The 22,116-nt window shown below is 41.9% G+C and overlaps 1 protein-coding gene across 1 annotated transcript; it reads right to left on the reverse strand.

Annotated features, from left to right (window-relative positions):
- Window positions 1–282: 282 nt before the first annotated feature.
- ppp1r14bb (protein phosphatase 1, regulatory (inhibitor) subunit 14Bb) lies at window positions 283–21,789 on the reverse strand. Its single transcript, XM_029526321.1, has 4 exons — window positions 21,195–21,789; window positions 3,555–3,638; window positions 3,425–3,457; window positions 283–3,314 (listed from the first exon to the last, which is right to left on the reverse strand). The coding sequence occupies exons 1-4, from the start codon at window positions 21,393–21,395 to the stop codon at window positions 3,246–3,248; spliced, it is 387 nt and encodes a 128-aa protein (XP_029382181.1). The 5' UTR covers window positions 21,396–21,789; the 3' UTR covers window positions 283–3,245.
- Between the last annotated feature and the right edge of the window lie 327 nt (window positions 21,790–22,116).

Consider the following 22,116-nt stretch of genomic DNA (forward strand, 5'->3'; position numbering starts at 1 on the left):
CCTTAGAAAGAAAAGGACAGGTGTAAACTAGCAGTTCTAACAGTCAATGTCTGCTAAAAAGAAAAAGAAACAAACAAAAAAAGCTCTGCAAATGAACTAACAAGCCTGCAATGGCATTAATAAAAGAGACTCAATGTGTCCATTTTACATATTTTTATTAAAGTTGCATAAAAGTGTAACAAAATTGGGCAAAAACAAGACCTGTTGTTGATATTGCTACATTTGTTTGTTGGTTTGATCTAATCATTGTCCAAAAAAACACAACTCCTGTGATCCACATGGTTTAGCTCTTGGATTTAGCCTCAATGATAATAAATCAGTATATAATTTTTTTTTTTTTTTTTTTGCAATTTTCCCCAACAGTAAAAAAACAGACTTTTCAATAACAGTCTAGAAGGTATAATCCAAACCTGGATTTAGAAATGAAAATCCATTCAAATTCAGATACCGATTGAGCTTCCGGGGTGTAATCCATCCAATCAACTTGTCTCCAGAAAACTGCAGGCAGCGCTTGATTTGGGAATGGCACCAGGAAAGCTAAAACAATCACATCAACGTGTATCTGAATGGACTTTTGCTCAAATGTATGTTAATCCAAGGCCTGGCATCAAGAAGTGTCATGATCACAATAAAAACAGACCAGTATTCAATGTATATGTAAAGAAGATTGATTTTTCTTATCTAAACAAAATCACTGTATCAAGGCCTAAGTATTAAACACTCACTTCTAAAAACAACAACAAAAAAAACCCCAACAGAATCTCAAAAAGAGAGAGAAAATGAGCGACAGAAGATCCGAGATTCTCCACGTCGCAGCTCTGCTCAGTAACACGTTTGTGTTTTTTTATTTTTTTTATTTTTTTTCAGTTTGTGTTACTGCTTTAAAAATGAATGTCTCCCGTTTATTTGGTTTGTGTAACATAAATAATACCTAAGGCAACATCTGTTTTTTAAGAAAAAAAGAAACTGAAGAAAGGTTAGAATGGGAGGCTGGACAGAAGGATGGAAATGGATGAGAGGAGGAGGAAAATGGATAGCAGTGAGAAATAACAGAGCAGCAAGATGAAAATGGGCCAGAGTGTGTGTACGTGTTTAAATGTGTGTGTTTGTGTACTAGTGCAGGCCGGGAGAGGCAGACAGTGGAGGTCTGCTGTCACCGCAGGTGTCAGCAATTGGTCACAGGAATTACAGCAAATGTTACTGCTTCTCCTATTGGCTGATGTGCTTTGTTCTCTGATCCGATTGGCTCAGGATGAGAACCAGATGGCTTATTCTTGGAGATGATTGGCAGCTGCAGCAGGAAAACGTGGCTCTTGTGACAGCTGAGGACCTGTCTCCTGCTCTCTCTACTATGTGTGTGTGTGTGTGTGTGTGTGCGTGCACGCGCACATCTGTGTAAGAGGCAGCTGTGTTTGCTAATGTGTTTCCTCCGCCTCAAAAGGGTGGCCTGTGTGTGTGTGTGCGTGCGTGAGACAGAGAGAAAGACAAAAGAAAGAAAGAAGGGTGAATGGATTCAGACAGCTTCAGTTTGAAACTGTGGCCTCCATCCCTCCTACTCAGACATCTCATTGGTGCCTCAGCACAAAGTCTCCACCTCAACACAAGCTGAAAAGACATTTTCAGAGTTTCCATGTGCATGTGACCAATCTGTGCTGATGTCAAACATAAAACAATGGAGTGGACTAAATCATTGCTGAGAAAAAGAGAGAGACAGCAAACTAGAGACAGAGTAGGGGGGTGATTAAAAAGAAGAAGAAGAAAAAAAAAAAAAACAAGGCAGCTTTGTTCCAGGTCCCCCTGTTGGACTATCAGTGTGTTTGTGTGTAAAAAAAAAAATAAAAGCTTCCAGAAAACAATACCGAAAGAAAACAGGAACCAGTCCTATACTAAAAATCTAATTCGTCGTACAGAACAGCAGAATATACAGGCCCAAAAACACTCCTATTATGAATGTTGCGGTACATTATGTAGCAACATACACACATGTAGCATTTAGCAACACACAGACGTTCATATGTATGTGCAGGCTGGACAGCAGTGGCTTCTAAACAGCCTCTCTTATGACTGCACTACGCATTGAAGGAAAGAAAAACACCGTTTTTCAGCAAGAAGTTGAAATCTAGTCAAGCACATCCAACTTAAAATGACCTACTTCTACTCTACCCTCATCGGAAGATCTTTAGTCTAAGGCTGGTCGGAGCGCACGACCACCGCAGCCAACCAGTGACTTTCTATTGGGTTCAACCACGACTCTTGAGGATCAAATTTGCCTCATTGCTGTACTAAAGATACACCGTACAATATTCATTGTGGTCAGAGGTTCAGATTTTCCTCCCAAAATGACATAGTGCAGATTTTTCAACGAGCACGCACAGAAAAGACAGTCTTTAAATGCACCACTGTAGCAAATGCCTCTGATTAAGGGGGGAAATTAGCTCCACTGACCCCAAAAAGTTCATTAGTTAAAAAACTAAAATCAAGTGAATATCCCCATGCCCTGAACTGAACCAGGAAACGGCATAAGAATAATGGTTGGTTGCTGGATCATATGCAGCTTTAACAATATAAAGAATCTCATTGGTCGAGATAGAGGCATGATTGGTTGATTCTTCCTCCCTCCGACCCTCCTTCTCCAACATTCACCCTTCCACCCTTTTCTTGGCCGTTGTTGACTCTTGTGTCTTGTTCTTGTTCCCACTCTCAGCTGCTCCACTCTGTATAATAATGGGATTCATCTCATCTCATCTCAGCTCCCCTCCTCTTCCTCCTCAGACAGATGGAGAGTGGAGAAGGGGATGGTGGAGGGGTGGGAAGAACTGGATGAGTGAGAGGAGTAGAGCCAAAAAAAGGGTGATGGAGGGGCAGAGGGAAGGAGAGTGCCTGGATAAGGACGAATGAATCTCTTCTTGCCGTCCAGTGGTTATGGATTCTTTTTACCTTTTATGTCTCTTCTATGATTTTTAAGAATAAAGTCTAACAAATAAGAGGGGGAGTTAAAAAAAAGATGAAATATAATAGTGATTTATGTGAATAGATCAATGCAAAAGGAGAAGGAGATGAAATGGAGAAAAAAAATAAGAAACTGGATTAGAACAGATGGAGAAACAACTGGAAGAAACGTGGTTCAGTTGTCATATTTCATGATGGTGGAAAACTGAGATTAAGATAAAAAGTGGAATGGGGCGAAAGGAAGGCAAAAGATGAGGGCTGAGGTGGAGGGGGAGGACGAAAAAGGGGGAACGGCATCATTTCTTCTGAGGCGTAGAGAGCTTCTGCATCCCTCGGATCTTGTCAAGCAGCTCTGAGATGAAGTCCTATAGGGAGACGGGAGGGACAAAACAAATGAGATTAAAAAAAGAAAAAAGAAAAGAAAAAAATCCACAGAAAACCTATTTGAAGAGAGGAAATAAAGGAAGATTCTTACCTCAGTAGGTTTAAAACAGTCAACCAGTAAGTCCTGTAAAATAAATACAGTGTGAACTTGTGCTTTATTTCTGTGTGTGTGTGTATTTCCCTGCAGTTTAGGCACAAGCAGCTACATTTATGTGTCCTACCTTGACCCTGGCTGCCCGTTCAACGTCACTCGGCATATCCAGTAGCTCATCCACATCTATCTCCAGCTCTGGGATGGCCTCCTCCTATAACACATGGTATAAAAGAAGGAAACATTTGAAGAAACAAGTAGTTTGGTCAGCTCTGTGTCAAAGACTCCTGTATGGAAAGAAATCCTCATCATCCCTCCTATTCTTAGTCCCTGTGTTTATGTTACGTGGTCATCTGAAAATAGATCCGCACTTGTGTGTGTTTCTGTCTGAATGATGTGGTACATTAACTGATGACCGTCTATTTGTGGACACTAGAGGGTGGTGTCTCTCCATCACCCCATTCCGTACATGGAGAGAAGAGAGGAAGGACAAAGAGATAGGACTGAAGACAGAATCTTTCATCATGACGGAAGAAACGATTATGTCGGTTTAAATGCTGAATATTTCTGTTAATTTGAGCAGTGCTGGGAAAGTACATGTTCAATGCAAAGAAAGCTAAATCTTCAGTTCCTCAAACACCTTCAGAGTTACATGCAGAGCTTTGGTGAAAAATATTTGTGCATCGCTGAAAACTCCTGACTGTCACACTGTTCAATCAGGTGTTTGTTCAACTCATGTGCATGTACTCTTTTAATAGAAGCAAAACAATTAGTGCCTGGTGGCAATAAAGCTGAACAACTAATATAAATGGTGATTGGAGCGTAGAGACTTGAAAGTGTATTAAACAACACTGAAAAGAGGATTCAGATCGAGTTTGTCTGTCTCCTAATTTCTCCGTCTCACCTCGTCTTCTCTGTTCATCCAATAAATTCAAATATATTCTGATTAATCTGCTGCTGCTGAAGCGGTTTGATCGCAAGGTCTCACTCACACACACTAGATCAGTGTGTGGTATCAAAGTGGTCCACAACTGGCAACAACAGCATGCGTGCACACATACACAACTCTTTGGGGCTCAATTGCTACCCTATATTCATGTCATTCTCCAGGAATCCCTCTCACTCTCTCTCACTCTGGTCCCTCCCCTCGGTTAGAGTTGCCCACACCAGCTGTCCTTGCACCTGCCCAACTGCCCCCCACCCCATCCCTCACACACACAAAGTCATGTAGACTCACAAACACAGAGCGAGACAGGCACAGCATGCTGTGTGCACATTTGTGTGTCACACTGGCCAAATGGTAGCTTTGTGGAGTGAAAACTCTTCAACATCACAGACATTCTCTCTGATATACACACCTAACACACACACACACGGATTAAAGAATTATTCAACAATGATTAATAAGCCTTGGCTGGATGAAGAGTGTGTGCGTGAGTGAGTGTATGGAAAGGATGGGCTGTAAGGATTTAATTCAGAGCAGAGAAGCCTGTGTGTGTGAGATAGACTAGAGGTGACAGACAGACTTACTGTCAGCAGAGTGCGACAGACGCACACACACACAAAATGGCATTATTACAGAATTTCTAAATTAAAGCTGCAATAGACAACGGAGAACACTAAAATGAACACACACATGCTTACACTGGACACATATTAAAGCTGTGTGGTTCTCACACTCTCAGACTATGACGTCTAACACAGACTTCACACATGTATGCTCAATGTGCAACTACAGAATGGGAGGAAGAAGAGAAAGAAAGAATTAAAGAAAGAATGACAGGACAGAGGAAGCAAATGAGTGTCAAAATAAAAGTCTTCCTCCTGATGATATTTCTAAAAAGATTTATAAAGTCAAATGTCCCTGTAGGAAAAAGTGGAGAGAAATATCAGCCTGGCTCCGTTTTGCTTTTAATCTCTGGGACATACTGAGGGTAAATGTAAGCTACTAGCTGATGATCAATGCAGTGGAAAGCATAAGTGATACTCATTTAATACGGCTTAGTTGAAAATTATACTAGACAGCATGTTAAATCTGCAAGGGGGGAAGGGAACGCAAAGAGGAGGAAAGGTAAGAGCCTAAGAGGCATATTGAGAAGAGAGAGCAGCTGAGTCGAGTAGTCCGAGAGAGACAGAGAGGATACTGAAAAAGGCCGGAAGACAGGCTTCAGAGAGGAGACAAAGAAAGCAGGGAATCACAAGGGAGGATTTCCAAAACAATCCTGCAGACTGACTTAGTGAACTAGTGTGGAGTCCAGAGGGGGTTTTACTGTTGGCTGCAGATGCGATCTGGACTAAATGATGGCTGCAAGGTATTGGCACAAACTGCAGACTTGTAAACAAAGCAGTGCAGTGTGGAACAATTGACAGTGATCTGGAGGTAAAGGGTTTGCTGAACTGGAAAACTTTCCGCTAATTGTCTGATAAACATCTGGATCAGTGTTTAGGTGTTTGATACACGATATTTCAACAGCCTCGGACTGATGCTCTGCATTGCCCTCACCAGCCTCACTGCTCCTTTTCCTCTGTAACAGGGGTGGACGATGGTTTGGCGATCTCTGTTTAAAACAACACTCTACAACCTCCTGTAGGTTCAGAGAAATTAGTTGTCTCTGGGTTTAACAGCTGTAAATCACCATGGCAACCAATGCTCCACAGCAGGTTGACAGTAGGCAGGGGAGCAGATCAAACCCATGATTGATTACTAACCAACGATATCATTTGAAAAGAGGATCTTGACATGGTAAGAAGGGACATGTGATACAGAGACATATCTTATATATTAAGTAGATAGAGCACAGGACTTCTGTGCACAGTAACAACTCCCTTTTGGCAACAAAGTCTCCTTTATTACCAGATGATTACAGTTAATGGAACCCAGATCGATGATAGGCGAGTGTTTTAGAATGAAATCTTCTTAGACTTAGACTAACAAAAAAAAGGATACTTGTTCTCATTGTCCCCTGGAAAAGAAACCACATGCTGTAATGAGTTTAGTAAATTATCATGCTTCACTAGACCTTTTCTCTAGGCCCTTTTTACACACAGGGTAAATGTGTTTTCCTCCCTGTTTTCAAGGAACAAATAGCCTTTAACTGCTTATTCAGTGTCACTGTGTTTATTACTGCAATTAATACAATAATTAATATAATATATAATAATGAATAACTATATTTTAATTAATGCTAATTATACAATTATGAATTACTGGATTAATAATTACTAATTCACCTTCTCATGGAAGACTACAGTATTTCAACAAATCAAAGAACAAAATCCAACATGAGTTAAAGCCTAAATTGTACTGAACTGAATATTATTCCCAACTTTTTTCACCGCCTTGTAAATCACCTCTGGTGAATTGAGCTGAGCTGACTGGATAAGTCAGCTGAACCAGTTAAGACACAGCTGTGTTATACTGGTTGTCTGGGAACATCTATGTCATACTGAATGAAACCAGCGAACTTAAAGAGAACTTGTGAACTGTGAGGCCAGTTTCCCTCTGAGACTGTGACTGTATGGGGGCACATGGACGTGTTCATGTGGGCGTTAACTTTAATTTGTCACCTGTGTGTGGCTATGGTGCACTAAGATCTATGTCCTTTTTGTAGGAACAAGAATCACACAACAAGATAAAACTCAGCCTGCAGCATCACCTGACAAACAGACTGACGCTGCAAACTGACATTTAAACTGATTGTACTGTGCTTTTTAAATTTAATTACACTCTCCCTGAGAACTTGATGATTCATACACAACCACACTGTGAGAGAGTAACAGCCAGACACACTGTCTGTCTGGAGGCTCCCTTCAGTGCAGAGCAGAATAAGATGTGACAGTATGGGAGCGTGTGTGTTTGTGTGTGTGTAAGTCATAGTACTATTCTTCTCACAGCGGGCTGCAGCGGCTGCAGGATTGGACAGATCAAATACTAGATACGGCTCCCTTATCACAGGACAAACATAAGCTACACACATAAGTGGGTCAAAACTGCCGCCATCATGACTACTGTAAATAACTCTGGAAAGGAAACTAATGAGACAGACAGAAGTAAAATCAGGGTTTCCTAATAAAGTTGCGTGTCAGCTGCTTTTATTTTGCTAGACTTGATTTCACAGAACTTTGATTCAAAATTGATGAATGGTGAAACATGACCAATGTGTGAATGTTGCTGAGGAAATTCTCTGCAGCTGCCAGTGAAGGTCTATCAGTGCATTTAGACACATGATAAATGAAATGACAATAACCACAATTATATGAATATGGACAATTTTTCATCAGTGTGGGAGGCTCCATGTTTAAGTAGGTCATAGAGGCCAAGTACAAGCATTACATGCATGGATTCTTATGATAGGATGTGCATAAACTGTTTGTGTGTAAACTTATGAGTGTAAAAGGAGGACCAGAGAGATGCTGCGTAGGAGAAGACAGTTAGAAATGTAAAGAAGGCTTTCGATTTACCAAAAGCTACATGATGGATGATAAATGGCCACTTTTGCTTTTCGACTGCCTCGGTAACAAACTAGGATAAAAATAGTCAGACTACAGGATGGCAGACTGCCTGTTCTGCTGCAAAGACAAAGACAGTGTTTTGGCTGTGTGGACTATCGGGAGAAAGAGGAGGAGGGGGGAGGAAGCTGGAGACAAGAGGGAAGTAATGGCTGGAGCAGACAGGATGGAGGAAGGAGGAAGAAGTAGGAAAAGTGGGCCACGTGGCACTCAACAATGTCACCATTCACTCCAGTTTCCTTGTGTGTGTGTGTGTGTGTGTGTGTGTTTGTTTTGACTCATCAAGGCAAAGTGATACTTTTTGCATCCATCACGGAAAAACAAGACACCTCTACTCTACATGTACTCTGTGCCACTCTGGTTAATTCCTGCCCATTTAATAGGTCGGTGGTAGAGGCACATGGGAAACACAGATGGTGTTACATGAAGCTTTAAAACTTCACACTGCTGCAGCATCACTGTGTGACTTTCTAACTGCAATAAGACTCTATATTGAGGTCAGCAAAAGCAGGAAAGCGTTTTTGTGGTGTGCTTATACTGTGTGGGTGCTTGTGCGTGTTCCATTCAAAAGTGGCACAGCTACAAAATATGTACGACAAATTACAGACAATGCACACAATCATACAGTACAACCGTACAGTCAAGTACAAGAGCTAAGGTATTACTGAGTCATAATACTCACACATCTGCTTCACTGCACTGCATCACCACCACCAAAGGGAAAAAGGTGCTTGGTATCATACTGTGAATTAGTTAGGATCAATATTAATGGAGAAAAACTGCAGTGTGCCGTTATCACCTTTGACTAATGGTCCAAATTAAGAAGCCAGAGAAATAAATCATTCAGTAGATCCACTATTGAAATTGGTCTTAATTGTGAAAAAGGATTGCTGGTGAGATACAGACAGAAATGACATCCAGTCGTCTGCTGAGGTGTGTTGAGCAAGGCGAGGGTGAATTAAAAAAAAAAAAAAAAAAGGGGGGGGGGGGGGGGGGGGGGGGTTGTTAGTCCTGACATGGGAAGAAAAGACCACTGGCTCGAAGCCAGTGAAGGGACATGGTTGACGAAACAGAACAGCTTGATAAAGTATTTGAATGATGACACGGTTTGGCATTTTAAAGCTTCAAACCTAAAACAGAGAGATATATTTGGAAAGGAGAGGAGATAGTGTCACAACAGCTGGGAATTAGTTAGATTTTTCTCTCTTTCAATAACATTTTACATTTAGTTAACCCATAGACATGTTCCCACAGAGCTTAAATTCAGAATAGTTGTAAATTATGGATAATAACTGCCTCTAAAAAGATTCACACAACAGTTCACAGAAAGTTATAGATACCCTCAACCTCCCATGTCTTTTGCACGTGCAAGCCTGTGTATCAAATACACTCTGATTGATTGAGCCAGGAAGGATGAAGTCAAGCCAAGAGCAATCACTTGACTGGAACAGAGACTATAGACTAGAGAGTATTATGTGATTTACAAATTGGACTTTGTTCCATTTGGTAAATTCCACTCAGCGAGGCAAACAGGCAGATATGGTGCACATATCTGCAAGCAATTCCAATGCATGTTCATGAACCTGCCAACATGGAACCAGGATTGCAAAGAAAACCTTTTCTATTCAAAGTAATAAAAGTATTCTGTGCTGAAAGCAGAGGAGGTCCTTGCTAAATCAACTTTAAGTGGGTATTTGTGACAACCCTTTGAATATCCTGCTAATTTGGCTGACTGTAACCGACCCTAACAGACCAACACACACACACACATAAAAAGGATGAGTCCAACTTGTAATCGCAGTGGAAAAACACTGGGCTTGAACCTGCTTCCTGTCATGACCCCCTCCATCTATTTATCTTCATGTTTCCTTTCATGCCCCTCATCTCTAGGTGGCTTTGCCAGTCTGTGCTGCTCCTAAAATCATCTTGTGCGTCTGTATTAGGGCAATTCATACCTTGCTCCAGGCATGATTCCACTTAGGACACAATGAGAAAGAGAATATAAGAGAGAGTGAGTCACAGAGGGGTCAGCAAGGGTGAAGGGATTAGAGAAGCATTATATCAGTCTGCCTGCTGCTTTCCAATCCCCCTCATATCTCCCCTCACATACACACGCAGGTGGTTGCTCTTCAGGAATCTGCTGGTCTTACAATAAGATTAATTTCACCAGCTTCCTTTTTCAGGTTGTATCCCAACTTCTGTCTTAGGTTTCAAACTCATGTTTGGGAAGCAGCAAATGCAGCTTCAAAAATGGTGTCTTTTTGCACTGAAGGGGTTAAAGCACAAGCTCATCCAGCTACTTCCTGTCTGGACACGTGACCTTGGGTGATAACTGGGGGAGGGGAGGTTGTACTTATTTGTGGGAAGTGTGTGTGTGTGTGTGTGTGTGTTGGCACTAACAGAACCTCTTTAAGCGGGCAGAGTTATACTTGTGTGTGTCTGTGCAATTAATCTGAGTGGTGACTGACTGCTGTAATGAATATGTGGCCTCACATGCGACCATAAACCACAGATATCCATGATCAATACAGTTCAATGTACTTAATCCAGTCTAGTTTGTGCAGGCTTTAACATTTTGTGTGCTACTGTGGATGATCTTCATCTCTATTGCACGCCTAATCAGTTGGCTGTACTTCCTCGCAGGAAGAATATGATGTTCTGTTTTGAATCATAGAAAAACACAGAAGTCGCTGCCATATTTTCTGTAATCTATCATCAGCAGAGCTTACCTCAGTGCTGATAAAGGAAAATGTTATAAACAGAAATAATTTTTGTAAAAAAAAACAAAACAACAAAATTGTTAATGCATCACTATGTGCACCTCTTGGAACTAAGGCCACGCAGATTCTGAATGGTGTTGCTCGATTAAAAACACTTTGAAAACAACATGCAGCCCTCATTTAGCAGATCCTAACAGAGCCTGCATCTGTTTTGACTCTGCAACTCAGTCAGCCTTCGTGCTATCTCACTACAGATAAAATGCAAAGGGCGCTTTCATGTAAAGAAAAAAGAAGCAGAGCCTCCAGAATCTGCTGGTAGTGATGTGGGCATACTGTTGTGTGGGTTGCTTCAGACTTATTACAGGAAAAAGCCAAACCAAACCACCTCCAAATGCACAGAATGCATCTTCCTATCATGCCAGGAAAGATTCAGGACTATTATTAGCTTGCAGGCACAGCATTTTTGGAAGTTCTTGAAATTAAAGTATGTTACAAAAGTATATATATACTATAGCACTAGCAGATCTGTAAATGTGTGCAGTGACATAGATTAAAATGATAACCTTTGCCTAATTTCCATTGGTAAAAATAACAAACCTGCTCAGAATGACATTCACATTTGGGTCAAATGACTCTGCAGTGGACATGAGTACCTATCAGCTCTGGCTCCAATCGGCATGCTAACATAACACCAGAGTGAACTCCCTGTGTTTAACAGCAGAGTGCTATAAAACTGCAACAATGTCCTCGATGACATTAGCAGAGCGGTAACATAACAGACACATGCTGTCAATCAATAAGTATGTAAAAACAGAGCACATCCTAACAGGAAAGTTGGACAGATTTCCCATCAAAACTTGCAGCTAAGGCTTCTTGGTCGGTCTCCACCACGAGTGCTCATGCTCTCACACACAAACACACGCTTTAACATCAATTTGCAGTTCAAATTTTCAATGTCACTCAACTATGACCTCCCAAAAATCTGCGCACACTCATAGCTGCTCGCTCTCTGGTTGAATGATTCACACATTGGCTTGTTTGGGCCATGTGAACGGTTGAGTGGTTTCTGTGTGTTGACTGGATACGTCTGTGCTGCAGCCTCTCTGGGGAGTCACTCTGCTGGTACCCCAGGGTCACAGCCAACCCCGAGAAAACTTGCACTGGCAACAAGATCTGCCGACATATCTAACCTGGTCAAAAGACACAAAAAGAGCAGCGCAGTGCAGAAACCACACAGCAACAAGTGGTTTATCTGAAACACCCATCTGAGCAAAGTCTTATGATGAATTGTATGCATTTATATAACCTTTGGTTTTCTAACTTTTAACCTTTACTTTCATTTTCCATGCATATAACTACCTGGCTGGAAACAGACCTCTCTCTCCTGCACACACAGACACACACACTAAAACACAGAGAATATTCTTCAGCCCACTCTAATTATAAAATCCCTTCTCTGAAATGTGTGATCCCGACAGCATCTCAAGTGCCCACTTTCACCCTCCACCTCCACTCTTTACCTCTTCTTGAGGATGCCATTTCTGCAGCAGAAAGCAGCGCGCAGGTCTGAATGTTCCATATATTCAAACACAGAAAAAAAGCACTCAGTGTGTGAGGGCTTTCTATGCGCAAGCATCTTCAGTAGATTGGAAAAAATTGCCTGGATTTTTAAACAAATTGTTTTTTCCTTCTTCTCCTTCAATCAATTGATAATTAGCATGGGATCAAACAAGTAATTATAGAAAGCACACAAACACATACAAGATGAAGACCTCATACATACACATGCGAACACACGCAAGCAGATGCCTTCTATGGACCGGGGACTACAAGAGATTATGTGCAGATTAAAATAAGAATGGATACAAACACGGATTATAGTACATAATCATTATCTCATTCTTGGCAACATAACTAAAGGGTCTACATTCATTTTTTCATTTGCCATATCATTCACTGAATGACTTCTTCTGTTGTCGCCGTTTTAGGCACGAGTGGAGTTTGGCAACCTCACAGAGTCACGCAGCTTCCATTTGAACAGTTTTCCATCAGTTTTCATTCTTCATTCGTTTGCCCATTTGCCTCACTCCATCACAACTGAGATAAAAATCTGACTGGAATCAAAGGGGATTACAGATTATTATAATTCATTAATGCTGATCAATCACTAATACACCCTGAGACTTAGTGGCCATACCTTGGTTTGTTTCCAAATTTAGTCAATCAGCTCCAGGATAAAACTACAGTTACCACTAGAATAATTTTTATGAATACATGTTAACATCTCATAGTGACCTTGACCTGTGACCTTTGACCTTATTTAAAGTCATTATGAAATCGAATGCCTAACTTCGCTTGTTCTATCAGCATTTAGTTAAAGACATGACTCCCTCCCTGATGAATCAGCAACACTAATCATTGCTGTCACTCATATTGTCCAAATATGGTCAGTTGTTGCTTCATACTGAGATACCTAATGGAAATAAAAAGTAAAGTAAATAGGCAATTAAATGTGATACATGTACAACAGACTCGGTGTATTGTACTAAAATGGAAACAGTAGCAGTAACATGAGACAGAAGTAACAAGTAACATTATGTCATCAGTAGTCTATCTGTCTATCCCCATGCCAGCTGTCTGTCCATCTGTCCAAACATCTCCTGTCCATCCGTGTCCTCACACAGCCAATTTAACCACAGCAGCTTTCATAACAGTACATGAATCCTTCTCCGTGGCGTTCATTACCGAGCACTGTGGTGACATCATGGAAGATATATGAAGCCAAGATGGCACTGATGCTCTAACCTGGCAACCCCTTGATTGGTGGCTGTCTGCCTGCCTGAGATGGACATGAGGTCAGGGAGTCATGGGTAGTGCAGTCTGTTCCTGTGAACTTATCTGACTGCACTTCTATTATTACTTGCTGAAAGCTACAACTATCTGATATTAAAAAACCAATCCGAAGTCTGACATCGTCCATCAACACTTCTACATATCCAGTAATAACAGGGAGGTCACTGTGAACTGCTCTTGTACAGTTTGTCACTAGAGTATGATAAACACATTAAACACACAACACAACCAGAGGCAGGGAACACAGCCATAAACTGACATATGCTTCCATGCAATGAACGCAGCTCTACTGCTGTCTGCTCTTAATGCAGCTCCTGGGACTAAAACACACCCCCGAGTGGATCTGAGTTACCGGACTCAACCTGCAGGCAGTGGGCATTACTTACACACACACTTCATGCTGATAATGAATCCATACCAGGGATTCATGCCAGCTGCTGCAGTTGTTAAATATGAGAACAGTAGCCCTGGTTGTTTCATTATTTTCATATAGTTTCAACAAGGAGGCCAATAAATGTGCATCATCAAAACCTAATATTCATCTCATTTAAAAGCGCTTGTACAGCAATAACACTCCTGAGCCACATATAGTAATAACAGTGGCCTGCGTAGCAAGCTAGATCAGTATTGTACACGTCTCCTCTGGGTGCTACAGCTCTGATAAAACAGAAGCACACGTGCAGTCTTAAAATACATTCATTATAAAATACACCTGTATGATACTTTAATTCATCAGTCATTATGTTTATGGAAGCAAGTATATGGTATTAACAGCTTCAAAGTGGTAATTGTACACACACTATAAAAATGTGTTCTGTGGGCAGTTTCATCTTTGTAAACTCTCTCATTACATGGAAGCAAGTTACTGCCTGCAGCTAAATTTCAGAACGATTTCACAAGCAAACTCCAGACATGCCTTCGTTGATTTGTGCTGCTCTTCAAAGTAAAATGGGTTTGTTAAACCCTTCACTTGGCTGACAATCCTGTGTGTGTGTGACAGAAGATGGAATGACAAGCTCATGGAGCTCAGGTAGTACTGAAACACAATACTGAAGGCAGGTGGAAGGTTTTCAGGCAGTCAGTATGTACTGTACCGGACATGCCGACTGACAAATAACTCTGTACATGACAGATAAAGACGCTGAGAGGGAGAAAATAAGCAACAAACACAAGCATGCACTATTTGGGCTTTTCGTCGATTTCATCAATTGACGTGTTGGGGAGTATAAACGGCGACTTTTAGATACTTAATCAAACAAAATTAAATCCTGCCGTTCTCGTGACTTAAAATGAAGAAGTGTCTGAACAATCTATTCCCTCCAGACACAGTGTAATTACTCATACTGTTTATACTGTCCCAATATGAGCAAAATTTTTACCTCATACCTCAAACAATCTCGTATTTTGCGTTTCAAATGTGAAAATCTATTCTGTGAAACCAAGACAGATATGTGAGTGTGTATTTGTGTGAACCAACTGGCGTTTGTAGGGTAGATTGTGCCTTTGAGGGGAAAGTGGTTTATTAATATTGTGAGTATTTCTATGTGCTGTATGTGCTTGTCTCACTCATTCTTTCTCACCAACTTCCTGTCACAACATCCATAAACATTCCTCTGGATGACTCACATCCCTCTCTCGCTCTCTTTCTTAATACAGACCTTCTCTAGGTTGGCGTTCTTCACTTCCTTCCGATCTTGGTCACACATTGAGCAAAAAACACATGCCTAGTCTCCCCCAGTCAAAATATTCTTGTCGGGGCTTTTTGCTCCTCCCTTACTCATTGGTTGATTCATTCCTTCACTGTATTAAAAACACTCACATGGACAGTCAGTGGGTCAGACTATAGTGCATGCTGACTCACCCTCAAGCAAACAGGACAAGAACTGCATGTCCGTGAATATGTAACCTATTAACAGCGTGTGTGTATGTCCATGTCTGTGTGTGGTGTGGGGGGTGATTACGAAGACACACTGGGGTCTTTCACTGGCTCTGTGTAACAACCAGTCTTTGTGGTCACACTCTTACACATCCTGAGCGAAACAGGGTCATACTGATTGATATTCAGACCTTTAAGTCTTAGCTTTAAGCAAATGGCACCCACTCAACGTGTGTTTTGTGTGTGTGTGTGAAGAAGGCCAAATTCATCCGTATCCAGCGGAGTTATGAAATTACAGCTGTTCCCAAAGTCAGGCTTCCCCTGAACCACTGCTCTCCAAGGCCTCAAAGAAATACAACACCAGGATGCATCACTTCTTGATTCTTGTTAGAAGCCGCAACGGCATCAAAGTGAAAATGAAGGCAGCACAATTAAGGTCTTCATCCAGAGGAGTATGTACCAATCTGATGTGCTGGAGTAGTATGTGCTAAATAATGAACACAGCACAACTCTTTAGACAATTCTAAATGGATTTGATGGAGACTTTGTTTGTGATGGACTTTTTCTGAATAATACTGATTATAACCTGCTTCCTATTTCTCGTAAGCGTTGTTAATGTCCCTTTATGATTGATGTAATAGCAGACTCCCTGTGTAAAGGAAATGTTTTAACCAAATGCAAAGTTACTGTGTTCATTAGTTTCACTATGTATATGAGTTGAACTGGAGTTTGCGTTAGGATTTCCTCTTTTCTCTGATATTTTCTTTACGCCTTTGCTACTGTGTTGTTCAGACACTTAACTTCACAGACACTGTGGAGAAGAAACACTCCACATTGTCTGTGATGTTACATTACTTAACTAAACATGTAAATTGAACACTGTCATGTTTTAAAATTTTGGAAATGTGGGCTCAAGGAGGCTTTTGATGTCAGCAGCATAGTGTTATACCTGCTGAACTTGTGTACACGTTTAGTGATTGAATGATTGATTGAGTTTTCATTTTAATGCAAAAACATAGAAACAAAATGGCGTTTCACAGACACACTGGCAATGAAAAGAACAATAAATCATTTGTTTTTTGTTCTGGTCCTGATGCTCTTTACTCTAAAGGGGAGTAGAGGAAGGTCCTTGGCTATGTTGCAGTTCCTGTGGATGCACCTCTGTTTGTAGGTGTCCATCAGAGGAGGCAATAATGCCCAAATGATCTCTGCTGTTGTTACTATTCTGTCTTGCCTCTGCCTCTCCTCTACTCTACTCTGCTGTAGCCATAACAGGCAGTGACATAATACATGGCTCTCTATCGTACCGCGGTAAAAGACTGTCATTGCTGGGGGGAGAGGTCCGCTGTCTTCAGTTTGCGGAGAAAAAGAAGGCACTCCTGGGCCATTTTTGCGATGACTGCAGTGTTGTACGTTGAGGTCAGGTCATCAGTCACATGGAATCCCAGAAACCTGGTACTTTTAACTCTTTCCACAGCAGACCCAGAGATAATGAGTGAGGAGTGTTGGCTTGGCCCTCCGGAAATCCACAATCATCTCTCCTGTCTTATCTGTGTTTAGTTTGAGGTTGTGATTTGCGTTACCAGTTACCAGCTGCTCCACCTCCTCCCTGTAAGCACACTCGTCCCTGTTCTTTATGAGGCCCACCACTGTGACACCGTGTTTGCACAGACAGATACTTATAAACACAGTCGTGACAGAATTAGCAGGTCAACAATCAATGTCTTTCAATTTTTTGCTCAGTCTCATTTTTATGTTGAAAAACTGCTCCTGTTTGACGACACTGAAGCCAAACTCTGTTAAAGATGATATAAGCTCTATTTGCTTGCCTGCCGGTGATGGTGTGGTTGTAAAAACAGATTGAATCCGTAGTGATTGCTGCTTTACACCACATTCAGCTCCAACTGTCAGAAGTCATTGAACTGCACTCGGCATCAGATCAAGTGTTAATGTGGTGACAAAAATGAACCTTTTTGTGCATATCAGAACACAAAAACAGTTTCTCCTTCTTTAACATCCCTGCCTCCCACTACTACATTTTCCCTCTTCTCTTGCCATCCCCTCTCATTCTTTTCCCTTCTCTTCCACTGTTCAGTGCATTCCTGCTAACCAATTCTGCCTCTGTTCTCACTCGTATCCCCATCTGTGTGTGTGCGTGTGTGTGTGTGTGTGTGTGGCCACGTAGGACCCTGGAGTTTGGGGATTGGTCCGCCCTCTCGCTTCACTGTTAACCATGTAGCTACTGGTTAGCTGCAGTTTATAATGAGCAGAAAACACAGCGCACTAGGAGAAAATTTTTCTTGTGTGTCAAATAAACTTTTACCAGCCCGGTTACCATGGAAATGCTACCAAGGCTGGAGTGAAATTTCATAACTTACTGGATGCAGAGTTGTGGACTCCATGAATGAAACCCTCACTTAACTTTTCCCTGGCTTGAGCTTGAGCTCACTTAGCACCCTATATACAAACGGCAGTAATAGAGCGGGTGTTCTGCAACAACAAAGTGAGTACAACTTCAACAAACATCCATCCTTAAAGTAACACTCACTTGCCTTGCTATGACCCACGTAACTCTCCCAAATCCTCACGTCTGCTGCCACTTCATTCTGTATATTTTTGATCTAGCACAGTTAATAGTTGGGTTTTAAATGTAAACTGTGAATGTGTGGGAATTGAGGATTATGGGATTGGAGACTTTATTGAAACAGATGTATCAGATGAACTCAAACGCCCTTTCATCACCTTAAGATGTTTTTTAATGGTATTCATCATAGAAAAATTTATACAGTTGCACCTATTTCACACAACTGACTGTCAGTGCATTTTCAAACTCAGAAAATCTAACACCTGGAGTTCCAGTTAACTGGATATTATCAATATTATTTATGTCATCTATTCAATACAAATTCTGATTTTATAGATGCCTTCTGCAGTACAAGCAACACTTGTTGGGCACCTAACAAAACCAGGAAGTATTTGGCTAACAAATCAAATGCCTCATTAACATCAAGTGAAGGTATGCCTGCACTAAGTCCTTAGTAATATAACAACTGAGAGGCTCTAATTAAATCTAAAGACTAAATTAAATCTAAAGACTAAATCATGTAATTTTGCTAAGCTTTGTTTCATGGAATGGACACAACCTCATTTTTCCACTGCACGGTTAACCAACATAAACATTGGGCGAGACTTGTTGCCATGGAATCATTTGAAGGCTCTGCTCCTCACTATTAACCATGGCAACTCTGAATGATAGGTTGACGAAGTGGCTGGATGAATATCTGAGAAGCTGCCTTGCAGAAACGAATGACATACTGCTCCCAGCGTTTTTAAGGGGATTAAATGAATGACAAAATAGCTCATAATGAATTCCCTATTGCACAAACTCCTTCCAGATTTAAAAAAGCAGAGAGAGAGAAAGCGGATTGCTAATAAACAGAACATGATTAGTGGCAGATAAAAATATGATTACAATGAGTCAAAACATGAAGAGAGGCATGGAGGGGAAAAGGCAAAGATGAAGCATGAGGGTGAGGAAAAAAACGAGTTAAACCTTAGCCACGTGCTCCTGGTCTTTGTCAGTGAGCAGGGCTCTCCCTGCTCCCTCTTCACTCCCCAGCCGGCTAAAACTGCCTCTCTAGTTACACTATTTCGTAGCACGTGCTCCACATTTTCCTGTCTGAAGGAGTCCAACATGTCGCCATCAGTGACTGTAAATTAATCTCTTTGTTGTCTAACAGCCAATACAGGGACAGGGTAGGGACAAGGAAAAATAGGTATGTCAATGGATGAATGACAAAAATAGGCAGCATCATTAGAGATAAATGAAGAATGTGTGTCCAAAAACGGAAAATAAATCAATAATTCCTCATTTACACAAGAATAACCTCAAATGATCCTGATCTGACCCTCATAAATCATCAGACCCTAAGGTGTCACTACCAACACCAACACAACAGACACTGTCACGATGTGCTCACATGTTAAGTTTTTTTTTTTTTTTTGGTGACCTGTTTGTCTTGTTGAAAAGCAGACTCACAATCAAGCATGCATGACCGAATGACTGAGTGGATTAATGAAAGAAGGAAAGATGGATGTGAGATGGATGAATGAATCTACATTTAGAAAGAAAAATATTCATCCTTCAAATGGCAAATTATCTCCTATCAACCTCTTGGTTCAATACAATTATAAAAAAAATCTAAAAAGATTATTTGTGAACGACTCAGATTCCATCTGTTGAATTATAAAAGGTCACACAGGAGCACAGGACAGCAAAGACTTTCCCTGAATATATTTGCCGATACTTTTTGACTCAACTCAGACCGGATGCATAGATCACTGCTCCTTTACTGCCAGAAATCAAAGCGTACTGACTTTAAAATCCTCTGCAGGCCATTTAATCACCTCTGCTGGCATGGGAGCCCGGCCTATCAGTGACAGTTTATTATCTGTGTCTCAAGGCATATCGTATTAGCTGCTATAAACACCTCAATGAATGCGGGATACAAATTTCCTTTCGACAAATGTGAGCTAGACTACATTCTAGTTTTTGTTCATCATATAAGACATAACTGCTTTTAACTTTTCCTTTTAGGTGTAAATACAGAAACCAGACCAGATAAAGTGAAATTGTGTAACTTTTTTACTCTGTAGCTAGAAAAAAACGAATCTTTATTCAAGTTAAGACTTGATGTAAGTGACTCCCTGTCTTTTCTCCCCATTAGCCTACTAGGAATTCTCCAAACCTGTTAAGTCGTTGTATTCCTCATGCTAGGAATAGAATATGGGTCAATGCCAGCTCAGTGGAGTTCACATGAGCTTACCAAGTACTGACGGCAGCAGCTACACCACAGCTGCTGCCAGGTGACATTAGAAACGCACAGCGCTGTGTGTGTCACCATGACCATTGGGGTTTGATGTGAGATGGTGCTGAGGGAGTCCAAAGTTAGATACCACACCTGATGGGTTGTGCACACTCATCGGTGAGGCCAGGGAGGTTTGTTGCTGACATGGTGTATGACTGGACTCACCCCCCCCCACACAGATGCATAAGAATCACCTAATTTGTCTCGTGTTTGAGCTAACCACGCCTGGCTAACTCGGTTTTTTCTTTACGTCAAAGTTTGTAAGTAGGAGAGAGGAAAGGGGGGAGGGGGCGTGCAGCAGTGGCCCTGGCTGAGATGTAAACCAGGAACACACTCAAACAACAAGTATCTTGTTCATTTTTTTTCCATTTCTATATTGAATTATCACCAATCAAAGTTGATTCTGACAAGTTTTTTTTTTTCTAACCCACCAGGAGTCAAACCACATGTTGGACAACCAAAATATAACAAAAGTGTTAATTTATTTGAGATCAGTTTAATTCACAGGTGAGCTTTAAAAGAGCCTCAGCCAATCAGAACAGAGAGCAGAGCCCGTCTATTTCATGATTAGGCTAGAAAGCTGCATATGCTACATTTAGCCTACCTGTGGGTGGCGGACTGAAGTTTAACCCCCCCAGTTTAAATCTTACTGACATCATTTAGTCACTTTTTCTCATGTCCGTGCTGCCTTCACTGGCTCATCTCCTCACATATGTCCCAGATCCTATGGGCTATGGAACAAGAGCAGCTAGGCCAAAAGCTCTGACAAAGGGCCTTAAATGTGTCTTTGTCAACAGTTTGATTTAGGACGAGACACAAAGACAAGCCCGGAGCTGATAAACGGACTTATTGGACTACACCAGGGAGCCCTATTACTTAGCACATTGGCCCGATCGATCGGATCGATCGGTTTTTGAGGCCGTTATTGTTCGGGTCTGTCTTACCTCGCAGTCGTAGAGGTCCGTTAACTGGTCGATGATCCACTCCTCCAGGTTCAGTCTCTTCCTCAGCTCCTTGCGGTCGTATTTGACGGTAACGCGTCCCTGTTTCCGAACGGGTGTCTCCGGTTCCTCGGTGGTGCCGGCCGGCGTCTGGAAATATACCCGGGGTTGCGGGCTCGTCTCCGGGCTTGTTACAGCAGCCATGCTCGCTCGGTTCTTCGGCGTTGGGGGGAAAAAACCCCGGAGGTGTGGAAGTGTGAAGGGGGCGGCGGAAGGGAGGCGAGCGGAGGTCTGTAGACGGAGGCTGCTTCGCTTTTTTTCCGCACTGAAAAATCCCCCGAAGAAGAAGAAGAAGAAGCGTCCGACCTGATGCTTTTGTTGTCCAAACCCGCTCAGAGGGACATTGGCAGTGATCGGCTGCTTTCGCTGAAACAAAAAGGGGAACGGCGGACGGGACGAAACGTAAAGTGTAACCGGCTTATTCTGCTATTTACAGCATGCAAACTCTGCTTATATAAAAAGCGAAGGCAGCAGAGCCGGCCTCAACTCTTCATTCAGTACAAAGAGAAATCACACGTCTCTCTCCCACCCTCTCCCTCTCTCTCCAACTCTCTCCCTCTCTCTCTCCCTCTTCCCATCTCTCCCCCTCTCTCTCTCCCTCTCTCTCTCTCTCGCTCTCTCCCACTCTGCCCCTCTCTCTCTCTCGCTCTCTCTCCCCCCCCCCTCTCTCCCCCTCTCTCCTTCTCTCCCCCCCCCCCCTCTCTCCCCCTCTCTCCTTCTCTCTCTCCCTCTCTCTCCCTCTCCCCCTCTCTCTCTCTCTCTCGCTCTCTCTCTCTCTCTCTCCCTCTCCCCCCTCTCTCTCTCTCTCGCTCTCTCTCTCCCTCTCTCTCTCTCCCCCCCTCTCTCCTTCTCTCTCTCTCTCTCT

This window comes from Echeneis naucrates, chromosome 18 (genome assembly GCF_900963305.1).
Source record: "Echeneis naucrates chromosome 18, fEcheNa1.1, whole genome shotgun sequence".
In the NCBI taxonomy this organism is placed as follows: Eukaryota; Metazoa; Chordata; class Actinopteri; order Carangiformes; family Echeneidae; genus Echeneis; species Echeneis naucrates.

Excerpts from the sequence above, each read along its gene's own strand:
- ppp1r14bb (XM_029526321.1), bottom strand. The coding sequence starts at position 21,395 with ATGGCTGCTGTAACAAGCCCGGAGACGAGCCCGCAACCCCGGGTATAT. Across the intron at positions 3,458-3,554 it reads AACGGGCAGCCAGGGTCAAG|GACTTACTGGTTGACTGTTT; the intron begins GTAGGACACATA and ends TTTATTTTACAG. Across the intron at positions 3,315-3,424 it reads ACTGTTTTAAACCTACTGAG|GACTTCATCTCAGAGCTGCT; the intron begins GTAAGAATCTTC and ends GTCTCCCTATAG.